General features: G+C 44.5%; 4 protein-coding genes across 4 annotated transcripts in view; 3 read left to right on the forward strand and 1 right to left on the reverse strand.

Annotated features, from left to right (window-relative positions):
• Positions 1-3,089, forward strand: part of LOC103382391 (protein HID1-like) — an 11,594-nt gene extending 8,505 nt beyond the window's left edge. The window contains exons 9-16 of the mRNA XM_025058137.1: positions 76-154; positions 335-499; positions 564-785; positions 1,323-1,456; positions 1,551-1,637; positions 1,925-2,016; positions 2,272-2,430; positions 2,632-3,089. Coding sequence (XP_024913905.1) covers positions 76-154; positions 335-499; positions 564-785; positions 1,323-1,456; positions 1,551-1,637; positions 1,925-2,016; positions 2,272-2,430; positions 2,632-2,695 — 1,002 coding nt within the window. The 3' untranslated portion in view covers positions 2,696-3,089. The remainder of the gene's footprint in view (positions 1-75; positions 155-334; positions 500-563; positions 786-1,322; positions 1,457-1,550; positions 1,638-1,924; positions 2,017-2,271; positions 2,431-2,631) is intronic.
• Positions 3,090-3,231: 142 nt separating this feature from the next.
• On the reverse strand, positions 3,232-6,057 carry LOC103382207 (proton channel OTOP3-like). The gene is made up of 7 exons (XM_008314911.3): positions 5,410-6,057; positions 5,176-5,312; positions 4,906-4,964; positions 4,668-4,819; positions 3,831-4,492; positions 3,567-3,722; positions 3,232-3,477 (listed from the first exon to the last, which is right to left on the reverse strand). Exons 1-7 carry the CDS (start codon positions 5,849-5,851, stop codon positions 3,307-3,309), a joined length of 1,779 nt encoding a protein of 592 aa, XP_008313133.2. The 5' UTR covers positions 5,852-6,057; the 3' UTR covers positions 3,232-3,306.
• Positions 6,058-6,143: 86 nt separating this feature from the next.
• mtr (5-methyltetrahydrofolate-homocysteine methyltransferase) lies at positions 6,144-16,878 on the forward strand. Its single transcript, XM_025057409.1, has 32 exons — positions 6,144-6,338; positions 7,060-7,271; positions 7,374-7,463; positions 7,582-7,651; positions 7,743-7,835; positions 7,982-8,088; positions 8,175-8,237; positions 8,567-8,661; positions 8,740-8,840; positions 9,039-9,100; positions 9,192-9,259; positions 9,355-9,434; positions 10,042-10,154; positions 10,232-10,372; positions 10,459-10,644; positions 10,720-10,899; positions 10,989-11,105; positions 11,181-11,321; positions 11,410-11,499; positions 11,783-11,935; positions 12,022-12,129; positions 12,229-12,329; positions 12,583-12,650; positions 12,738-12,858; positions 12,988-13,069; positions 13,189-13,287; positions 13,472-13,547; positions 13,646-13,801; positions 13,921-14,120; positions 14,209-14,409; positions 14,723-14,915; positions 15,026-16,878. Exons 1-32 carry the CDS (start codon positions 6,296-6,298, stop codon positions 15,217-15,219), a joined length of 3,804 nt encoding a protein of 1,267 aa, XP_024913177.1. The 5' UTR covers positions 6,144-6,295; the 3' UTR covers positions 15,220-16,878.
• Positions 16,879-16,997: 119 nt separating this feature from the next.
• Positions 16,998-23,568, forward strand: part of ryr2a (ryanodine receptor 2a (cardiac)) — a 54,243-nt gene continuing 47,672 nt past the window's right edge. Inside the window, exons 1-2 of the mRNA XM_025057408.1 lie at positions 16,998-17,078; positions 17,774-17,931. Coding sequence (XP_024913176.1) covers positions 17,884-17,931 — 48 coding nt within the window. The 5' untranslated portion in view covers positions 16,998-17,078; positions 17,774-17,883. The remainder of the gene's footprint in view (positions 17,079-17,773; positions 17,932-23,568) is intronic.

The raw sequence follows: 23,568 nt of genomic DNA on the forward strand, positions 1-23,568 counted from the left end.
ACACAGACACAGACACAGACACAGACACCACCGTACACTCCTAGTGGATCATTGTTGTTTGTCTTTAATCTTTAGGTCGTTCACAAAATCATCAGCAGTGGCCACCAGCGTCTGAAGCCTCTCTACGACTGCCTGCTCACCATCATCGTCAACAGTGAGTCCGTCATCACAGCGCCCCCTCTTGGCTGCGCCCCTTCTTCCTGCTGGAGGAAAAAAAACATTTGCTGTTTTTATTTTATTTATGTGAAGTGTTTGATGAAATTCAGGAAAAGTCACAGAAAAAAAGACAGAGTCAAGAGTCAAATATAAAATGTTCTTCTGGTCTGTCCTCCAGTCTCACCGTACCTGAAGAGTCTGTCCATGGTCGCCGCTAACAAACTGCTCCACCTGCTGGAGGCCTTCACCACTCCCTGGTTCCTCTTCACCTCCCCACAGAACCACCTGCTGGTCTTCTTCCTGCTGGAGGTCTTCAACAACATCATCCAGTACCAGTTTGATGGTGAGTGTGTGTGTGTGTGTGTGTGTGTGATTGTGTGTGTGTAAACCTACTTCCATCTGAACAGGAAACTACAACCTGGTCTACACCATCATCAGGAAGAGGAACGTCTTCCACCATCTGGCCAACCTGCCCTCAGACGCTGACACCATCCAGAAGGTTCTGCAGAAGAGCCGCATGTCCAGGCTCTCCAGCTCGAACTCCAACCAAGATCAGTTGATGGAAGGTTCTAGACCTGCTGGAGCCGCAGAACCAGGGACGTTGAAAACCAGTTTGGAGGCAACACCAGGTGTGAGAACAGTCAACACGAAGGTCAACAACGAGAAACCAGAGTTCAGGAGGAATTAAACTAAAAGATAACAAGTTAGATTTTGAATTGGACAAAAAAATCAAAGGGTTAAACAAAACTTAGCTAACTGTTAGCCAGAAATGAGAGAATGTGAGTTTATTTGTGCAACGTTTAATTAACGTCTGGCTTCGTTTAAACAACATTTTGTCAAACATTTCTAGCTAACATTTAGTAACTCTGTTTGTCAAACATTTCTAGCTAACATTTAATAACTGTGATTTTTAGCAGTGATCTGGCTAACATTTAGAACATTTAGTTTATTTAGCAGTGATCTGGCTAACATTTAGATCATTTGTTTGTTGCTGCTGTTTAAGGTATTTCTACTGTAACGTTGAAAATCATTTTTAACCATCTTTTTGGCTAACATTTAGCAACCTTTTTGCTAACTCTTAGACATCTTACGAATATGTTTTTTGACTTAATCGTCATTTTTTGCAGCTAATGTTTAGCGGCTAACCTGATTCTCCTGTTCTGCAGGAATCGATACCATCACAGAAAAGGCCCAGGTGAGCACTAACGGTACCACGGTGACAGTTCCTACTGCAGACAGCAACCGAAGCGTAACAGGAGGAGCCAGTGACACGAAGTCAGACTCAGAGAAAGATCCGGATGTAAGAGTGCGCAGGACAACCACAGACCGACGCTCTGGTCCTGGATTAGCCTATGTGTGTTTCTTCTTCTCTGATATTTAAATTCTTTTTGAAGGTTTCTCACGCAGATTTACAGTTGGTCAGGAGTCGTTCGATGAGTGGGTCGACATCGTCAGCGGCGCCCCCTATAAGTCCAGACTGGGTCAGTACCGAGGTTCCAGGTGACATTCAGAATGGTGCAAAAGTTTAAGGCGGGCGGTAAATAAGGAGAAACAGAAAATCATTTTTACTCTGAATGAGGTGCAGGTCCAGGTCCTGGTCCTGGTTCAGTCCACGGTCCAGATGTTGTTGACAACAATCTAGTTCTGTACGTTTATTCTAAGTACTTAAAATACTTCAAAGACAAAAGGTGCAATTTTTCCAGAAAGACGCCCGCCTTGAACTTATACACCGTGGTGATGTTGACGAAGTGTTGGCGTTTCTGCTCAGGTGATGTCGTGGAAGAGCAGACTTCCTCTGCAGACCATCATGAGGCTCCTGCAGGTGCTGGTACCACAGGTCGAGAAGATCTGCATCGACAAGTAAGACTCCAGACCACCCTCAAAACTCTCTCAAGGTCTTCAAGGACCTCTAAGTATTTACCCTCTCTCTCTGGAACTTGTTTTATTTTGACCACCAATAACATGTCAAAATGTTTTTGGGATTTTGTTCCTCTGGACTGGTACCAAATGACACAAGGTCTCATTTGGGTCCGTGGGCCTGTGGTTGAGGACGTCTGCAGTAAAGTAAAATCTTTCATTTGGGACTGATGTTAAAGACTTCTTCTCCTCCTGCAGAGGTCTGACAGACGAGTCAGAAATCCTCCGGTTCCTTCAACACGGAACGTTGGTTGGACTGTTGCCAATTCCACATCCCATTCTGATCAGGAAGTACCAGGCCAACAACAGCACCACCCTGTGGTTCAGAACCTACATGTGGGGAGTCGTGTATTTACGGTAAAATTAAATAAAAAATGTCGGTTTTTATATAGAATAAAGAATAAGTTATGGCTAAGCTAGTTTTGTATAATTCCTCCACATTACTTTATTTTTTATTTCTTAACTTATTAGCTTTACTTTTAAGCTAAGTCTTAGCCCTTACTAGGCTAAGTTCCTGTTAGCAAGTTTTGTTTAAAAAAATTCCCTTTTTTCCCACAGGAACGTTGATCCTCCAATCTGGTACGACACCGACATCCGTCTGTTTGAGATCCAGAGGATTTAGAGGAACTCAGCCGCTGACTCCTGGTTCTTCAACAGTTCTGGATTCTTCTACTCTCTCTTCCTGTTAATGAAGACGTTCGTGGAACAAATTTATTTTATTTTTAATTTTAATTTTACCGTTTGTTCAGTTTGTAGTAAAAGAGACGTTTTCGCTCCAAAAGTTGTCTTGAAGTTCAGGAGAAACAGTTTTTTTTGTCATTGTTTTGTGCGTAAAGTTGTAAAAACCTGGAGGGACTTTGAACTGAACTGGAGACAGAGACAGAGGTCTGTCCTACCAGAACTCTGGACCAGAACGGAGTCTGGAAAGTGTCAGAAAATGTTTTGTTTCTGCTTAAAGAGCGAGAAAGAATGTGTGAGAACTGTGAATATATCAGAACCAAAACCAGGTTCAGTAACAGTCTGTTCTTTAATATTCTGAACCAAAGGTTTTATTTCAGCTTCATGCTTGTTCTCTGGCTACCGCTAACCCTTCGGGCTAACTTTTTAAAATGTTTTTAATTCCTGGAGTAGTCTATTTTCAGCTTGCTACAGTTACCAGTGACCCTTGACCTCAGCATGCGGGTCACTCAGTGTGGGCCGCTCGTTTGTTCGTTAGCTGTGGCCCAGGGTGGGTCAGGCTGAGACCAGGAGCTCCATTAAAGCTGCAACTGAGTGCATCCTGTAGAAAACAGTCAGCGGCTGACCCAGGTTCACCAGGACGAACCAGGTACCGAACCCAAAGAACTGTTTCCCCACTCCGTTCTCCAGCTGAGGGTGAGCTCCAAAGGCAGGGATGATCCACAGCTGCAGGTGGAGGTAGAAGGAGGAGAGAATCATCATCGTCAAATCCTCAGAACCCCTCAGAGAGGAACGGTTCTCCTCCGACTTCTTACCATAATGTTGGAAAAAATCAGGAAAGCACAGATTTCTTGGATCATTCTTGTGTGCCAGGTCTTTGGCTCATTACGCTTTTCTCCAGTAGGGGGTGCTGCTGACGTGTTTTCTTCAAGCAATGTATTATTATGTGTTGGTGACGTTTTCTTCGTTTTCTGTGAGAGAATTTACACGTAAATAAGATTGTTATCACTGCACCAAAGTCCATAGAGAAAATCAGTGATTATAGCTCTGACCAAAGTAAGGACACAGTGCCGTGATACCTTCAATATACTGGTGATATTCTTTTTCTTCTGGTTCTGGTGCCTGTGAAGACCTTGGATGATGAAGATGTTCTGGAGGATCAGCTCCAGTAGGCTGAGGATAGAGTAGGACAGGTCCAGGTTCCCTAGGAGCCCACTGGTCCCCACGGCCAGGGCTGCCACCACAGAGAAGTATGAAAGAGCAACCTGGCCCAGAGCAGCTCCCATAAGGAGAACCACATCCAAGCTGCGGGTCGGGTTGTGGCCACAATCGTGTTGTCGCCTCTCCAGCCTGTGGACCACCATCCCAAACAGCAAGCAGAGAATCATGACTGGCAGGACGGCCAAGTGGTAGCTGTAGAACACCAGGAAGGCCTGGGCGCGGAACGTCTGCTGACTCACCCGGACGTGGTAGAAAACAAAGACCGTCAGTCCAGCCAGGAGGACCAAGAGGCCAAACACCAAACCAAAGGTCAGTCCACAACGATGGAAAATACGGAAGGTCAACTTCTGCACTACATGCTGGTTTGGACCGGTTCTGCGGCCCACGTTCTTCCACATGACGTAGATCATGCAGCCTGCCATCAGGTAGTACTCCATGTTGAAGGGGTACAGGAGCTCGAAGGCCTTCCTGAAGGAGAGGCAGGTGGCGCTGGAGCTACACCGACACAAGGTAGAGTTTCCTGGAAGAAGAGTGAGTTTATTCATTGTCATTGGTCACCCCAGTGACAAAGGAAACAATTTAAAATGGGTTATTTTCTCTCAGGACTTTGGACTGACAGACTGAGGACAGACTGAGGACAGACTGAGGACAGACTCAGGACAGACTGAGGACAGACTCTGTGGTCTCATAGATACCAGATGTCTCAGAACCTTCTCCAGTAGCACTGCTGGGGCCAAACCTGAGTCCACCCTCCTTCTCCAACTCTATCTCCTGGTGTATCGTGTCCTCAGTGACCGCGTCAAGCCACAGCAGCAGGTCGGCAGACAGCACCACCATCAGGCCAGACCTGAGTCCAGAGTACTAATGAATAAAAGTCCCACATGTGGACACACAAATGCTGACCAAACCCTGACCGTCCAGACAGATGAGTACCTGGTGAGGACCTTGTGTCTGTGGATGCAGTCTTTGGAGTGAGACCACAGTGAATATGTCTGAAAAAAAAAACCCAAACAGTCAGTGTTCAGTAAAACCTCAGTAAAACGGCAAAGAACGCAGTCAATCAATCCTGTTACACCGGCCGAACCCTTCTTTGGAGACGTGTGTTCAGTGACTTTGTGTTTGCCCTCCTGATGGGCCGTGGTCACAGGTTACACAACAGCCTTTTCAGAGGGAATTCTTTGCTTGTTTTCCGAGTGTCATTACCTGCAGCAGCAGAAATGGAGCCTCTGTGAACGTACGCAGGACTTTAGCAGCCGGCTGACACGCCCTCACACTGATCAAATAACCCAACCTGCAGACGTACAGCACCACACTGAAGGCAGTGAAAAGGACCAGAACCACTGGTCCAGAACAGGGAAATGGAGCAGAGAAAAGAGAAGTCAACCTCCAGAAACAATCAGACGTGAACTGTTGTAAAACCAAAAGACCAGGACTTACCGATGACTGTGGTTCCTCCAGCGTGGTGGTCCCAGTGCAGACTGGTTTTATTCTGTTTCCTGGTCCATAGCAGGAACCACAGCATCCAGATCAGGCCGACCACCATCAAAAGCAGCATGAAGACCTGTGGTTCCTGGTGCTTCAGACCCTCGGCGTTAAAAATCTGTGCAGATACCAGAGCCGCTCCCAGCAGAACTAGATTCATCCCCAGCAGACTGGAGATCAGACGACGTCCAAAGGGAACCCAGACCACAACCTCTGTGCCCAGCTCCTGATCATTGACATGGTCTGTTGGTTGGTGACTGGTGGGGTCCTGTGGAGCGACCACAGAGATGTCCACTAGCTCTGTGGCTCTAGGATCAGGATTCATCTTGGTCTTGGTGACCTGCTTGGTTTGGTCCGTGTTCTGCTTCCAGGCTTTTCCACTGATTTGACCAAACATGTGGTGGTATGAATCTGAGAGCGTGTCTTGATCCAGCCCGGCTCACTGACAGCTGTGGGTGTGGTCAGCATCAGTGCTGGAAAATCAACAGTCAACAAGTCACATGATGTTGACTTTTATTTTTTAAACCTGCTGTGTATTAAAATGAACCCTTTCTAGCGATAATAACCAGATATTGTAACAGCGATGATACAGTATTTGTTGTCATTATATACTGATGTACAGGTATACGTTTTCGTTTTAATTGTTTTAAAGCGCTTTTATTATGACAGTCCTGGAACCGGAAGTGTAGGTGTCATCAGTAACACAGTAGAAGAAGTAGTAGCAGCTGTAGCAGTTGTGTGGAACAATTTTAGTTTACACAAGTGTCTTTTTTTTTACAATTAAAAAACAATATTTTTCAGGAGGAGCGTCAGGCTTTTCTCCCGGCTGCTGCTTCACAACATGGCGCCCACCAACGTCGTTCAGAATATTTCTTCAGAATCGGGTAAATTAGAATAGAATACAGTGTTAGCTGTTAGCCGGTTACATAGACTTCAATGGGAAACTGCACTTTAGCGAGCATGTGTGCACGAAGTTTTGTAGCCACGTTACTAGCCTGACTTATTCATGTCAAATGAGGAGATTTTTTTTTTGAGAAATCTACAAAGCAGTAGATAAGTTTGTTTGGTGGTTTGACAAAACTCTATTTTTTTTTAAATATGCTTGTTTTTAAAATTGAAAAATTCTCACATTGTATCAATAGTGACTAGTGTACCCCCTAGTGGAAATGGGCGGAAATAATAGCGCGTCGAAGTCACAATATAGATAATGAAATTTAATTTAAAGACATAATTTAACACTTTAAGAGATTTTTAATATTCAGATATTTAATTTCTAAAATGTATTTTTTTTTGCTTTTTTTATTTTTTATTACTGTTAGCGTGTACAAGTGGGGGATTAAATGTTGTTTTTTTTTTATAAAGAACAACCTTCAATCGACTTGTCTTCTTTTTGTTAGGCTCTTATTCAGGCTCTTTGAAGCTGTTTGAATATATTTTCAGACAAGTTGAACAATCCTCTTTATCACTAAACGAATATTAGTTCAGTGCTAATCTTATTCAAATAATATTACGTTTCACACTAACTTTTAAACCTCTTGTCTCAAACGTTTGAAAAATGTTTCCGCTAACTTGTCTCCGATCACAATGTTCTGTCCTCATGTCCAGGATGCAGAAGTCCACTGGAGTCAGAGCTGCGCTCAGTGCTGCAGCAGAGGATCATGGTCCTGGATGGAGGAATGGGAACAATGGTCCAGCAGTACAAACTGGAGGAAGAGGATTTCAGAGGGGAGGAGTTTAAAGAGCACGCACTTCCTCTGAAAGGAAACAACGACCTTCTCAGTATCACTCAACCCGACATCATCTATAAAATACACAAGGTGGGTTGTAGTGTTTAGTGCAGTATATTTATATATTTAGGCAAACATGTCGACACCTAGAGATTTAGATTTGAGTCATTTTTCCTGTTTCTGTGTGGACAGGAGTACCTGCAGGCTGGTGCTGACATCATCGAGACCAACACCTTCAGCAGCACGGCCATCGCTCAGGCAGATTATGGACTGCAGCACATAGTAGGGTGACGCTGTCATACTTGATGATGATGTCACATAATAACATCTTCATCATTATCATCATCATCGTCATCATCATGTCCAGTGAGTTTCCTCATAGTGTGTGTTTGTGTGTCAGGCCTATCGTCTGAACAGAGTGTCAGCAGAGCTGGCCAGGAGAGCTGCGGACGACTTCATCAAACAGACAGGTGACCAGAAGGTCTTCACATCTCCGTCAACTCCACTCACAGTCACTCACTAACGTTGCTGCTCTGATGGGTTTGTTTCCTGTCTCACCAGGATGTAAACGGTACGTGGCTGGAGCTGTGGGTCCCACCAACAAAACTCTGTCCGTGTCACCGTCTGTGGAGAGACCAGACTTCAGGAACATCAGTGAGAACATGTTTATTTTTACCATCGATAACTCTGACAGGAGCCAGGAGTTCTCCTTCAAAAGACCAGAAATTCCCCACACCAGCTGTAAGAGTAAAAAGATGAAGTGATGATATATGAAAAAAATGTTGTTGTTTTTTTTTAAGCGTTTGATGAGTTGGTGGAAGCGTACTCAGAGCAGGTCAGAGGTTTGTTAGACGGAGGAGCCGACATCCTTCTGGTTGAAACCATTTTTGACACTGCCAACGCCAAGGTAACATTTACATGACCTTACATAACATTTATGTATTTTTTTTTATACTTTTTTTCAGTTTGAACTAAAGCATCTCTCTGTCACAGGCTGCGCTGTTTGCCATCGACCTGCTGTTTGAAAAGAACAACTACGAAAGAAAACCTGTTTTTGTACGTTGGTTTATTTTTCATTGTAACCACTAACAGGGATGTAACGATACTGTAACGATGCTTTGTGAATCAAGGCATGAGGAGTGGGCTGCTTTATACTAAAAAAGGTTACTGGTCATACCTCGACACTACACATTCTAGTACACTAGGTGGCATCATGCGCCTAAAAACGGGGGTTATGACCTGCTATTAAACGAAGACGTCAGGTCCCTATGAGTGTATCGTTACTTCCCTAATCACTAGTCAACTCTACAGTTGACTTGGTTGTTGAAGGTTAGCCCAGGCTCCAATCCTCGGTGGTAACAGTGCTGTCTTTGCCCACGATCCAGATCTCGGGGACCATTGTTGACCGCAGTGGACGGACTCTGTCAGGTCAGACAGGAGAGGCCTTTGTTGTCAGTGTGTCTCATAATAAACCACTGTGGTGAGTGTGTGTCACCTCAACACTGCAACACTCGGTCTGAACTACTACTACCAACTCACCGTCTCCTCTGTGTCCTAGCATCGGCCTGAACTGTGCCTTAGGAGCCACAGAGATGAGGCCGTTCATCGAGGCCATCGGTCAGAGCACCACGGCGTTCATCATCTGTTACCCTAACGCAGGTAAACACACACACTCACACACTGTGGGGGACCCACACACACACTCACACACTCACACACTGTGGGGGACCGTAGCTGAGAAGAACACTGTTTGCCTTTCAGCACCCTGCACTTCTCTGCCCTAGAGAAGGTGCACGCCCCCCACCTTAGGCACCATTAATCTAAGCTACACTTACCATCTAACGATGTTGTCCACAGGTCTGCCCAACACATTTGGAGGTTATGATGAAACCCCCGAGGTCACAGCCTCCAATTTGAAGGTGTGGATCTTATGTTATTTTTTTTTTGAAAGTCTGATATTTGTCGTAGTACAATTGACTAAATGAAAGGGTTAAATGTGGGCTCCTGCAGGAGTTTGCCTGCAGTGGACTGGTGAACATCGTTGGCGGCTGCTGTGGGACGACTCCCGCTCACATCAGGTCACTCTACAAAAAAAGTTCTAGAAATGTGAAAGTGTGTTTGTTTTCTGTGCCTGTGACTCGGAAAGTTCCAAACCTTCTCTTCTCCTCCACAGAGCCATCTCTGAAGCAGTTCGACATGTGAAGCCCAGAATCCCTGCTGCCCACGTCTACCACGACTACCTGCTGCTCTCAGGTCACTGTCATTACTACAGAGGTCACGACCTTTTTACACCACAGATCTGTTTTCTATCAGACAACAGTCTCAGGTCACCACGGTGAAAACAAAAACAAACACAAAAAAAATAACAGGACAAACATTAAAACTAGTTTAAAGGTCATGAAGGTCAAAGTGACCCTAACAGTGACCAGCAGTGAATGTTCTACAGAGAGTGTTGGAGAAGCAGCTGTGGTGATATAATTGTTCTAACTGAGGTACTGTTAGTGGAACTGTCTATTATTTAGTTTTCTTGTGACCTCTGTGACCTTTTGACCTGTCTATTATTTAGTTTTCTTGTGACCTTTTGACCTTTTAATGAAGCTCTACAAAGACTTTTACTTTGAAAAATCTTCAGACCAAGCTGCAGCTGTTTGATTGAGAGACTCTCTGACAACTGTCAGACTGATCATTATCAGCCTGGTACCAAATGAACCACGAGAGCCAGGGGTTGGAAACCAGCATAAAAGCATCAATCAGTGATCCACCAACGATGTTGACCTTTGTGATCTGACCCCAAATAATTATTCACTCCCTCAGAGGACAGCAGTTAATGGTGTGTGTTCTGTGCTCCTCGGTGGTCCAGGTCTGGAGCCCTTCAGGATCGGACCTTACACCAACTTTGTGAACATTGGAGAGAGATGTAACGTGGCCGGCTCTCGAAGGTTTGCCAAGTTGATCATGGCTGGAAACTACGAGGTGGGTCAGATGAAGAGGAGAAGGTCCAGTCTGGAGACCAACATCTGCTCAGCTCCTTCTGCCTTCTCTTCCTCCAGGAGGCTCTCAGCATCGCTAAAGCCCAGGTGGAGATGGGGGCCCAGGTTCTGGACATCAACATGGACGAGGGGATGCTGGAGGGACCCACTGCCATGGCTCGGTTCTGTAACTTCATCGCCTCTGAGCCAGACATCTCTAGGGTAGAACCAACACCAGACTGTGATGCTGTGGAAAATACATCTGCTCCTGATCTTCACCTCCTCCTCCTCCTCTTCATCTGCCTCAGGTTCCTCTGTGCATCGACTCCTCCAACTTCTCCGTGATCGAGGCGGGGCTGAAGTGCTGTCAGGGCAAGTGCATCGTCAACAGCATCAGTCTGAAGGAAGGAGAAGAGGAGTTTATCGAGAGAGCCTCCACCGTGAAGAGGTACGGAGCAGCTGTGGTCGTCATGGCTCCTGACGAGGACGGACAGGTGAGCGCACACACACACACACACACACACAGGTCACACACTCCACACAGGTCTGAGTAGTGTGGTGTCCTCCAGGCCACAGACACCCAGCGTAAAGTGGACATCTGCACCCGGGCGTACAAGCTGCTGGTGAACAGAGTGGGATTCGACCCCAACGACATCATCTTTGACCCCAACATCCTCACCATCGGAACAGGAATGGAGGAGCACAGCGACTATGCCATCAACTTCATCAGAGCCACCAAGGTCATCAAGGTCAGGTGCTTTTCAAGCGACACTACATCTGCCTCTGTCGTCTACACCTTCATCGTCCTCTTCATCACCTCCTCTTCTCCTCTGTGCAGGAGTCGTTACCTGGAGCCAGGGTGAGTGGAGGTTTGTCCAACTTGTCCTTCTCCTTCAGAGGAATGGAAGTCATCAGAGAGGCCATGCATGGAGCCTTTCTTTACCACGCCATCAAGGTGAGACCGAGCGATCACGCGTCTCGTCCTTCAGCTGTCAGTCAAACCGTGCTCACAGGAAGTCTTCTGTCTCAGGACGGGATGGACATGGGCATCGTGAACGCCGGGAACCTGCCGGTGTACGACGACATCGACAAGGAGCTGCTGCTGCTGTGTGAGAACCTGATCTGGAACAGAGACGCCGAGGCCACGGAGAAGCTGCTGACCTACGCACAGGTCTGCACACACACACACAGAATACACACACGGACTGCTGCTGACCTTAGAGGGACTGATCTCCCCACTTTACTCCTGTCTGTGACAGAACCAGGTGAAAGGAGGGACAAAGGCGATCCAGATGGAGGAGTGGAGAGACTGGAGTGTGGAGGACAGGCTGGAGCACGCTCTGGTCAAGGTGGGATGTCTCCACTGTCTCAGTATAGACCACGTAGACGGTCAGATTTGATTGGACTCTGGACTCAGGTCCAGCATCTCTGCTGACCCACAGGCTCCAAGGGCCTCAACCTGGATATATTCCAGGTCACATGTGGCCCACGGGCCGCTGTTTAAGTACACAAACTTTGAGTTCCTCTCATTTCTTCTGTAGTCCTCCTGTGATTTTTGTGACCGGACCAGTTTTGGTCCAGAGTTCCTCCAGATCCTGTGTTCCTTCCTCATCGTTCATCTCACTCTTCCAGGGAATAGAGAAGTTTGTGGTTGAGGACGTGGAGGAATGTCGCTCTCAGCCCGACCGCTACGCTCGACCACTGCGCATCATTGAGGGTCCGCTGATGAATGGCATGAAGGTGGTGGGAGATCTGTTTGGAGCAGGGAAGATGTTCCTGCCTCAGGTGAGGAGATCCTGACGACCGCTGTAACTCAGATGTTTCCACAGTTCCTCAGCAGCCGTCACCTCTCCTCTGTCCCGTCTTCACAGGTGATCAAGTCAGCCCGAGTCATGAAGAAGGCGGTGGGATATTTGATCCCCTTCATGGAGAAGGAGAGGGAGGAGATGAGGGCCTCCACGGGCTCCACTGAGGAGATAGTCAGTGTGGAGAAACTAGAAGGAGATTCAACTCAACGTTCTGATTATTTGTGAAAGTCTGCAGGTTTCAAAACTACATGTTCTGCTCTGGTTCGGCAGGATCCATATCAGGGAACCATAGTTTTGGCCACAGTGAAAGGAGACGTCCATGACATTGGGAAGAACATTGTGGGTGTGGTGCTGGGCTGTAACAACTTCAGGTACAAGGTGCTGTAGTCGGCAGTCAGAGGGCTGTAAGAAAATGTTGATACACTGAAATATTGTGATGTATCGTATCGCCAGATTATTGCCAATACACAGTCCTAGTGATTTTCTTCAAGATGCTTTTTCTCTCCTCTTTGTCTCACCCTCCCTTCCTCACCCTCCCCTCCTCACCCTCTCCACCCCATCTCCCCTCCTCTCACCCGTGTGCCCAGTACTATGTGTGACAGCAGGTGTGTGTTTTGATTTCAGAGTGATCGACCTGGGGGTGATGGTTCCCTGTGATCAGATCCTCAGAGCTGCAGTCACACATAAAGCAGGTAGAACCACAAGAACCACACAAGTATTATGGGATGTTTGTTTGATGTTTTTCATTTACATTTTTTCCACCTGCTGCTCCGTGTCAGACATCATCGGTCTGTCTGGACTCATCACTCCGTCTCTGGATGAGATGATCTACGTGGCAAAGGAGATGGAGAGGCTGGGCATGAGCACGCCACTGCTGATTGGAGGAGCAACCACGTCCAAGTAAAAAAACACTTCAAAACTATGTCAAAGGTCTAAAGGACTTGCTTCAGTCCTGCGATCTTGGTTCTCCTGTCCTCACTGGTGGACCACAGTCTCCTCAGTCTTTGTCTTTGTCTTTGTCTCCGTCAGGACTCACACTGCTGTCAAAATTACACCTCGCTACAGTTCTCCTGTGGTTCATGTTCTGGATGCATCCAGGAGTGTAGTGGTGGTAAGTACTGCATTGTGGTGATACTGTATGTCCACACGCTAGTACTTTAACATGAGCGAAATAAAAATGAGTTTGTAATGGTTTGAAAATTCAAAAACATCTGTGCTCCTCCCTGACAGTGTTCTCAGCTGCTGGACGACTCCATGAGGGAGGAGTACTTTGATGAGCTGAAGGAGGAGTATGAGGAAATCAGACAAGAGCACTACGACTCGCTGAGGGTGAGAACAGCCAGCAGGGGGAGACAGCACACAAGCTAAAATCACTGATTTTCTCTATGGACTTTGGTCTGAGCTAAAATCACTGATTTTCTCTATGGACTTTGGTCTGAGCTAAAATCACTGATTTTCTCTATGGACTTTGGTGTGGAACAGTTTAATGAGGCTCTCTTTTTCTTTGTTCCAGGATCGTCGGTATCTGTCGCTCTCTCAGGCCAGAGAGAAGGGTTTCCATGTGGACTGGTCGTCACAGCCCAGACCAGGTGAGTGAATGACTCTGTGAATGACTTTTCTTCAGTTTTGTCAAAGTAACATTTTAGAGAACATGGAAATAAACAGACCTGTGTGTTTTGATTGACAGTTGCTCCTCAGTTCCTCGGCACACGAGTCTTTGAGTGCTACGACCTGAAGAGTCTGCTGGACTTCATCGACTGGAAGCCTTTCTTTGACGTGTGGCAGCTGAGAGGGAAATACCCCAACAGAGGTTACCCCAAGATCTTCAAGGACAAGACTGTTGGTAGGAACTGAGTGGGTCTCCCAGTGGTTTGATGACCCACTCACTTATACAAAAGCCCATAGAGAAAAACACTGAATTTAGGTCACATTTAAAATGACATAAACGATTGTACCCTGAAGGTACTGAGGCTCGTCGGGTCTTTGACGAGGCCCAACAGATGCTTAACCAGATGATTGACAGTGGCAGTGTGAAGGGGCGGGGCTTGGTCGGCTTCTGGCGAGCTCAGAGTGACGGTGATGACATCAGAGTGTACAGAGAAGGGGTCAAGGTGCACAGAGATACCAAACCTGTTGCAACCTTCCACGGTTTACGTCAACAGGTGGGGGACGCGGCGTTGTTCAGAGTAACCATGACAACATCATGACAGACTTTTGGGTTTTCTCAATCTCTGCCGTCTCCTGACGTAGGCGGAGAAGGATGGTTCCAGTTCAGAGCCGTACCTGTGCCTCTCAGACTTTGTGGCCCCCGTGGACAGTGGTGTGGAAGACTACGTCGGGGTTTTTGCAGTGGGCGTGTTTGGAGCCGAGGAGCTGAGTCAGCACTTTCAGACTCAGGGTGACGACTACAACAGCATCATGGTCAAAGCTCTGGCTGATCGTCTGGCTGAGGTACAGTACAGACCATCATCAGTACTGACACTTTAAACTGTACGTCAGTTTTTAAGTTGAAACTTAATACGCACCAGGGTCCATAGAGAAAATCAGTGATTTTATCTGGCAGCTGCTGATCCACTGCTGCCTCCATCACTAAGGTCAAATGTGTTATATCTTTACCGCAGTGACACATACTTACCACAGGAGGCAGCTTTGGATCAACCACTGCTGTCTCACTCTAAACTAACAATCACTGATTTTCTTCATGGACTTTGGTCTGGGAGAGAGTCTCATGGAGTTTTCTGTTTGGTCTGTCCTCCTGGTCTAGGCCTTTGCTGAAGAGCTCCATGCTCGGGTCCGGAAAGATCTGTGGGGCTACTGCGCTGACGAAACTCTGCAGACCTCAGACCTCCACAGAATCCGGTACCAGGGAATCAGACCTGCAGCAGGCTACCCTAGTCAACCTGACCACACGGAGAAGATCACCATGTGGAGTCTGGCTGGAATCGAGGAGAAGACCGGTGAGACCCACATGAGCCTGCTCACAGAGAGGGTACTACGCTGTGATACTGTACTGTTATTACACTGTCAGTGTGTGTGTGTGTGTGTGTGTGTGTGTGTGTGTTGACAGGCATCACTCTGACTGAGTCTCTGGCCATGACTCCTGCAGCCTCTGTGTCTGGACTCTACTTCTCCAATCCTCAGGCCTCCTATTTCTCTGTGGGAAAAATCACACAGTGTGAGGTCAGGGTCACAGGGTCACAGGGTCACACACAGGAGGAACTGACAGCCACACTCATATATGACACTGCCAACAAAGAATAAAACGTCATTATGTCCATGTTGTAAATGTCCACTCTTCACCCCCTCTCCTCCTCCTTCTCCTGCACCTTTTTCTCCCCCTCTTGTCCTTCTCCTCCTTCTTCCCCTCTCCTCCTCCTCTTTCTCCTTTTCCCCCGGCAGGTGGAGGACTATGCCAGTAGAAAAGGTCAGAGTGTGGAGGAGGTGCAGAGGTGGTTGGCTCCTGTGCTCGGCTACAACACAGACTGATGGAGCTGAGAGATCAGAGGTTACTGAGAATCCATGACATCACACACATACACACACAGGTGCTTGAAATCCTTTTTCTTTTTTTTTAATTGCTCGATTGCTGATGACAGTGTTTCCTATGAACGTTTTGAAAGTACTTCTCACTGACTTTGACAAAAAAAATATATTTTACCAAAGTAGTTCAGAGATTTGCCTTTTCTGACAGATGCATTTGGTGCTTGAAGAGCTGTGCAGTCTGTTATCAAGGGTTGTTATCAAGTGCTTGATTACACTGGAAATCCTTGAAAACTTCCTGAAATGTAATTGACCAGACCTGGGAAGTGCTTGAATTGTAGCTGAGAGTATATTAATAATAATAATAATGTTCGTAAATAATTAAAGAAAATACGTTGTTGCCATTTCCTTATCTTCAGCTGATAATTAAAACTAACACTAATTCGAGTGAGTCGACACTAGGGGGAGCCAAAGTGGTATTTGTGGATCTGCTCTCCTGTTTGTAACATTTTTCCAGCTTCAGTTCAACTGCACTGATGTCCCAGTTACATAATTTTAAAGTCACTATTATTTATTTATTTTCTTCTATTTAAATATTTTCCTGGCTTTATTTTCTTTACATAGTGCCCACCTAAGAACCTAATCAAAACCAATACTGCCACTAATCCCTAAAACTGTTATTTTACTTTTGACGGTTTTTTTAATGTGATGGTTCTTAGGCCAAGCTTTGTTTGTTAAAAGTTTTAAATTCTCTGTACCAACACTTTTGAACGAGTCCTTGAAGATTCTCCTGGAATATGCTGAACAATTGTTAACATCATTATAATCAGGTGCTTAGGTAATTGTTTATATTTTAACTATTCTCTTTAGGTAATGTTTATTTCAAATGAAATTTAAAAAGTTGCAGTATTGATTTTTAAATGTCTAAAAGTGTTGGCAAAGGAAAACACATTTTAGTCACTTTTAAAATTCAGTGATGTGTTGTTGGCTGTTTGGATCAATGCATTCTCACAAAATATATAACAATAAAACTAAAAAAAATCTAAAAAGGACAAATTTAAATCAAGTTAAGAAATCAAGAGAAAACTGACAAATAAGAGACAGAAAAACCTAATTATAAATATTAAAAAAATCTATCAATTTATGAATGTAAGTGTGAGTCTAAACCTCAACACACACATCATTATTTTAGAATTTAACATGACTGCTGCTATTTACACGTGGATTTTCACGTTTCACATGGCTTATTCGTTTATTTGTTTTTTTTTAATGAGCTGAATGTCGACGATGTCAAAGATCCTGAAATATTTGTCTTAAAAGCCCAAGATGTGCTGCAAAAATTACTTTTTCTACACATTTGTAATTTCTGATGCTGGTTAAAAAAAACTGCTGCGTCTGAAAAATACTGTCTTTGTGAAAAATAAAATTTCAGTATAGAAATCTGTTTTGTATTTTATTAAACCTTTCTCCTCATTATTAGAGTATCTTAGAAAGGTTTGACCTAAAAAAGATCTTCTCTTTGTTGTTGTTGACACTGAAGTTAAAAAAAAAAAACCAGGAAGTTCCATGAACAACGTGCGTTGAACCGAGGAACAGAGACGCTGATAAGTTTGAACATTCTTATTTTAACTGCTATACAGGTATGTGTCGACACTGACTCTTTCTGTTTTTCTTTGTCTTTTATTTTTTCAGAAGTAGTTTGACTTGTGTTTACACCTAAATTGCTCCTTTGTAGCTATAGCGTGCTTTAGTGTTTGCTTGGTTGTGTTAGCATCCACAGTGCCAAATCTCAACGACATGGGCCAGTTGTAGTACCATGCATGGCAAATAACGCGGTAATATTTTTTACTTGTCTTAATTATAAGTCGATTATAAAAAAAATACCTTGTTTTACTATGCTAAAGAAATTAAGTCACAGATTAAACAACAGTGGGAAAATGTTTTAAATCTACTGTCGGCTTGTTAGCATGGTGTTAGCATTGATTTGCTTGCCTTATTAAAGTGATTGAGTGGTTATTAGTATTTAAATAATTAACATAATTGGTAATTGTCACATCTACACTGTTTCTAAGTATCAGGAAGTAAAGTATAAAACACCTATTCTGTGTTTCAGTGTTTAATTAGACTTTAATTATGGAAATACAGCGGGCGGGGCTAATGCTAATGATTAGAGCGAACATAGTCCATTTTACACCTGTGTGGCTCCGCCCACTGTCAGGAAGCGTCATCCAATCAAACACAGAGAGCGAGCGAGAGAGAGCGTGTCGGTGTGAATGCCTTTCTCTCTCTCTCTCTCTCTTTCTCACTCTCTCTCCCCTCTCCCTGTCAACGGAAGCCACACGCACGGTTCAGAGCAGAGACTGGACTCCGCGGTTGAGACACGGACCGCAGGAGACAATATAGACCGAGCCAGACTGGAGCAGCAGCAGCAGGAGGAGGCGAAGGATGGCTGAAGGAGGAGAAGGAGAAGATGAGATCCAGTTCCTGCGGACTGTAAGTCTCACTGCGGGTCTCTCTCTCTCTCTCTGCCTCTCTCTCTCTCTCCCCCCCTCTCTCTCACTGTGTGTGTGTGTGCGGGGGTTGCAGGGAGTTTACCGCATTCCGTTGATGACAGGCTCTCCTCCTGCTCCTGCTGTCACTGAGGAGGAGCAAAGAGAAGAGGATGGAGGAGGTGTTGGATGCAGTGGTGGAGTTGTGCAGTGATGCCTGTGTGTGTGTGTTGGGTGGATGCGGGGCGCAGTGCGGTGCAGCAGCTGAGGATGATGATGATGATGAAGCTGCAGCATCTGCTCCAGTCAGTCTGGATGTGTGCATGTACGTGTTGGTGTGTCAGTGCACTGATGATGAGCTGTTGCTTTTGTCAAAAAAAAAAAAAAGTCACGTGAAAAAGCACACGTGAGTCCACTGCTGCACCTGACTGTTTACTTTTTTATACCCCCACACACACACACACACAGAACCAACCCCCTGACTGGACCAGACACAGATCAGTCATGATAAACAGTTGGTTCTTTGTTCCTCAAACTTCTAGAAGTTCCCAGAACTGTTACTGTTGAAGAGAACCATTCAGATCCTTAAAAATGGTCCCTTTTTGTACTGATACAAAGCGCAGTTGGAGGCTCCAGGCCCAGTTTACCATTAAACACCACCACTGACACCATTACACAGGTGTGTGTGTGGGGGGGGGGGGGGGGGGGGTCTGTCACCTGTAAGCATCAGGATCCACCNGGATCAGTTGCTGAGCTGCAGGTGACCAGTGTTTGGACAGGAGCAGCATCTTTATCTTCAGCCGCAGTGAGAACAAGTGAGGAGCTGAGAGGAGTTACACTGTTACGGTCGTAATAAAGACCTGAAAAACTTCACCGATCTGGAGAATCGGTACCAAACACAATGACAGGAGCCCTTATGAACTGTTCATGACTACGTCCCCCAGTAGAGGAAACAAACAGAAAACTGGAGAAAAGAGAAACGCTAGAACATGTCAGTAAGGTCATAAGGTCACCAGTGCCTCAGAGAACATTAGGATGAAGAAACTGGGGTCTGGAGGAGTAGCTGAAAATTAGCCAAATTAGCTAAAAATATTAGCTAAAGGTTAGCAAATTATTAGCCTAATATTAGAAAATGTTTATGCTAAGAGCTAATAGCTAAAAAGGGACTAAATATATACACAAACATTTGGTGTAAAAATCCAACACAGAAGAACAGATCTCCAAATCAATGAGATGTTGTTGTTTTCACTGTTTCACATTCAGGTTGATGAAGAACCTTGGTGATGTTCTCCTGATCTTTGGCTGTTGGCTGGTTTGTTGATTGTTCGGTTGGTTGGTTGGTTGGTTTATCAGTTGGTTGATTGGTGGGTTGGTTGGTCTGGATCAGTTCTTTGTTACACACTCTGGAGGATCGTTGTTAGTTGAGGCACCATCATCATCATCATCATCATCATCATCATCATCATCATCATCATCATCATCGTCGTCCTCCTCACCTCTTTATTGTGACAGTCAGGCTTTTGTTTCCTCCTCCCCATCCTCCCCCTCCTTCTCTTCCCCTCCTCCTCACTCCCTCCTGCAGCACTTCCTCCTAAGTGCTCTCTGAATGCAGATCAATAGCTGGTCCTCACTGACTGCTGGTGTTTCTGCACAAACAGCAGCAGCAGAAGAAGGAGAACCTCCGTGGTCCTCGTCTCCTGTACGACAGATAAAGAAACGGCATCAAGTACTGCCGGCACATTTGGTAACATCATGTAGGACTGTCAGTGGGTATCGGAACTCAGTGGGCGGAGCTTGCAGCACAGAGCTGACTGAGCATTAGAAAGAAAAAACAAAACAGTTTTTTACAGTTTGACTTGGAAGTGTATCCAATAAAGTCAACTCGTTTGCAGACAATACAGAAAAAACAAAACAGTTTTTTACAGTTTAACTCGTTTGCAGACGATACGATGATTTCAGCTGATGCGATACAGTCATGACCTCAGGGCAGTTTTGTTGGTAGAGGCAGTTGTTTTTTTTGTACTCTTGTGTCCTCACTCCTCACCTTAAAGAACCTTTAGAGTTCTAACCAGGTTTCTGGATCAGAACAGTTTTTTTTTCAGAGTTCAGAATAAAATCTCCCAGAATTCCTCTGTGTACCCTGTGCTTTCACCCAGCTAACGGTCGGTGCCTTAGCAGAAAGTTTGCTGTGCTCATTCTGCCACTTCAGCAGCGTCCTACATACACGTTGGGAGTCTGGTACTGATTTATGAGGACCAGTGGACTGGTACTGTTAATGAACAAATGCAGACGACCCAGTAAAAGCAGCTGAGGACACAGGACTGAGTGAAGTTTTAATAAACACAGAGTGAGGAGAACAGAAGACTGGGCTCAGCGGGTGGTCCCGTACATTACACAATAACAACCCAACTTCCTACCCTAGAAATCAAAATACACACCTCCATTTCTATTGGCTAATGTTGGCTAACCCTTGGCTACTGAACATCCTAGCTGTATATCTGGTCTTTTTAGCTTCTGCTAAACATTTATATGAATTATTTCTGAATAACCTTTTTGCTTTCCTTAGTTTAGTTGTTTTGCTAAATTTCTGGAGTAATACAGTGGTTCGTTGGTTTTAGCTTCTTTTTGCATAGAACACGGTGATCGTGGTCTTTTTGTTTACTTCTTACATTTATGCTCAGTGTCGTATTTGGCTGAAGTTGGACTCATTCTGTGGAAACTTGATTTTTTTTTCTTTACCACCGTGAAAAAGCGGGACTGAATTTGTCTCAGTTTAAACAAAAACAACAGCGTAGTTTCACTGTCTTTTCTTACTGATGGCCTTTTCACAATGGATTTCATGGTTAAGAGCGCCCTCTGTTGGATCATAATGTATCAATATCAGATGGTTTGGTGTCAAGTTCAGACCTGACACAAGACCACAAGACCACAACCAGTTTTAAACTGGGTCTGTGGGATGAAGCCAAGATTGTTGTCACGTAGTGTGAGGTCCTGGAGAAGGGGGAGGAGGGGGGGGGGGGAGGATCCTCCATCTGTTGTTAACACACACACTCACAGTGGTTTTCTCCTCTATATAAATCTTTAATAACTTTACGATGCTTCTCTGAATGTGTGTGTGTGTGTGTCGTCTTGGTTTTTTTAATTTCTTAGACTTTTATTCACCTTTGAACTGTCTCTAAGCCAATCAGTTTATGCTGCTTTGTTATGAAATAACTTCAAGGTACAAATGAGCTTGACTAAAGCTACGGCTAATTTTAGGTGAGAGTTACATTTTTCTATACATTCATGTTGTTTCTGGCTAATCGCATTTTCGTTTGGCTAATCTTTTGATACTTGTAGTTATGAGAAGAAGTTAGCTTAACCTCAACTCAACATCATTTGGCTAACTATTAGCTAGGTTGTAGCTAAATTGTAACAATTTGTGCCAGGGTACAGCTCTCTTTGCTTTTTAGAGTTTTTTAGAGCCATTTACAAAATGTTTTGCAATTTCTTTAGCTAGTTGTTAGCTTTGCTAGTTTAGCAAGACTTTCCATATTGTGACTGGTTTCACTCATCTTGGCTAAGTATAATTAGCCGTCTCTTGTTAATTATGGCAAACCTAAGTTAAAAGCGGACTTTAAATGTGTCAGAGTGAGAAACACTGAATAACTCTACACTCTTAAAGATCTGTCTCTGTGTTATTTTTAACAACTTTAAAAGGAAAAGGTGAGGAGTATATTTTAAGGAGACACTTTTCTTTTTTTTCACAAAACGTGATGAATTATTTTCTTTTGTGAACTTTGTATAGATAGATTCCTTAATTTCCCAAAGGAAATTCAAAGGGATTAATAAAGATCTATTTATCTGTCTTTCTACCTGTCTAGAACTTTACATGAAGACTGTCTGCAGTAAAAGTGAGGAATGTTTGCACTTTTCTGCGGCGGTCGTCCAAGCGGTTAAACCAACATGGCTGCCAAGAGCTGTGAAGGTCAGGGAGATCAAACAAACACATAAAAAATATTTATTATCTTAGCATAAACCCAGGTTTGAGATGTGATTAAAATAACCTGAGGAGGGCTCGTTGAACGGTGTCGCCTGATTCATTCACGTTTGATGAGGTGTAAAAAAAAAAGACCTTTGATCTCTGAGCAGATGTTTTTCTGAAGACCAAAGTCTATAGAGAAAATCAGTGATTTTAGCTCAGACCAAAGTCCATAGAGAAAATCAGTGATTTTAGCTCAGACCAAAGTCCATAGAGAAAAATGTATGGGTGTAAGACCAACGTTATAGAGATGGGTGGATGTAGTATTTTGTAAACATTAACACCAGTATGACAGCAGATGAAACAATCAGGTTTTAGAATCTTGATCGTATTTATGCTCTGTTCTTCAAAGGCCTCCAGGGGGCCACACTACGTCTGACTTACAAGAAGTCAGATGTAATAATTAAAACCATGTCTATGTTGTGACTGACAGATCTGCTGGTCAAACTCTGAGTGCGGCCTCTAGGGTTCATCCTTCGAACATATTGAATATCGCCTTCAAAGGACGGTGACCTCAGTGGACACACGTGCCCACACAGACAGCTGAGCACTGACCAACAGCTTGTGGTCTATTATTGATTGTTTCCTGTCTGACTGAATGAACTGTCATCATGATTTAAATAAGTTCAAACCCATCATCACCGTGTTGGGGAAAATCATTATGTTGCTATTGTGTGTTAGAAACATTCTCCTCTCCAGCAGGAGGCGGTGTGGCTTAGACATTTTTCTGTAATATTTTGTGTGTAGCAGAACAAATCCTTGTTTTTTGCTGAGTCTGAATCTGGGGCTGACTGCAGCATCAGGTGTGTGTGTGTGTGTGAGAGAGAGAGAGAGAGTGTGTGTGTGTGTGTGTGTGTGTGTGTGTGTGTGTCTGTTTCTCTCACTGCAGTGCTGTTATATAATCTGATTGATCATAGTGGAATGTTCCAGCACTGAGAGAAGGAAAAGAAGAAGAAGAGAAGAGGGGGGATAGAAGAAAAGAAAAGAGGAGAGGAGAGTGAAGAAGGAAAGGAAAAAGGACAGGATGATAAAGGGAAGATAAGAAAAGGGGTGAAGAGAAGGGAGGAAAGAAGGAGAGAAGGAAATGAGAGAGAAGTCAGGTCGTAAATGAAGGGGGAGGACAATTAAAGGAAAGATGAAATAGTGAGTGGATGAAGTTTCGAAAAGAAAGACTGGAGGTTGTAAAAAATAAAAAAATGCATGGAAGAAAATGATGAGGGAGAGGAGAGGAGAGGAGAAGTAAGAATGGAGAGAGGGGAAATGAAGGAATGAAAGAAGGAAAGAGTTTGAATTCTTATTCAGTTTATGAATGTCCACAAGTGTCAGGTCACATTGTCAACCACCAGGGGGCATGACATAGTTAACATGAAAAAAAGAAAAAGTTCCAAAGGGGACACAACGGCTTTGATAAGAGGAAACAAGTTAGCTGTAAAATATGACTTCACTAAAACTGAGTTGTTACTAGTCTTCACACCTCACAGTGAGTGCATGTACGTGTGTGTGTGCGTGCACGTGTGTGTGTGCGCAATGAAGATAAACCAGTGTGTGCTGTTTTCATAATGTACAGTGAACAGTTTCACTTATAAAAAGCTGATTGTGTCTGTGTGTGTGTGTGGAGGA

This window comes from Cynoglossus semilaevis, chromosome 8, assembly GCF_000523025.1.
Source record: "Cynoglossus semilaevis isolate Cse_v1.0 chromosome 8, Cse_v1.0, whole genome shotgun sequence".
Taxonomy (NCBI): domain Eukaryota; kingdom Metazoa; phylum Chordata; class Actinopteri; order Pleuronectiformes; family Cynoglossidae; genus Cynoglossus; species Cynoglossus semilaevis.

What these genes read in the sequence shown, in the direction of transcription:
- mtr (XM_025057409.1), top strand. Translation starts at nt 6,296, where the DNA reads ATGGCGCCCACCAACGTCGTTCAGAATATTTCTTCAGAATCGG. An exon ending in GAATATTTCTTCAGAATCGG is followed by an intron (nt 6,339 to 7,059) that starts GTAAATTAGAAT and finishes CCTCATGTCCAG; the next exon opens with GATGCAGAAGTCCACTGGAG. An exon ending in AGCACTACGACTCGCTGAGG is followed by an intron (nt 13,288 to 13,471) that starts GTGAGAACAGCC and finishes TCTTTGTTCCAG; the next exon opens with GATCGTCGGTATCTGTCGCT.
- LOC103382207 (XM_008314911.3), bottom strand. Translation starts at nt 5,851, where the DNA reads ATGTTTGGTCAAATCAGTGGAAAAGCCTGGAAGCAGAACACGGACCAA. An exon ending in CTCCATTTCTGCTGCTGCAG is followed by an intron (nt 4,965 to 5,175) that starts GTAATGACACTC and finishes TTTTTTTTTCAG; the next exon opens with ACATATTCACTGTGGTCTCA. An exon ending in ATATCACCAGTATATTGAAG is followed by an intron (nt 3,723 to 3,830) that starts GTATCACGGCAC and finishes ATTCTCTCACAG; the next exon opens with AAAACGAAGAAAACGTCACC.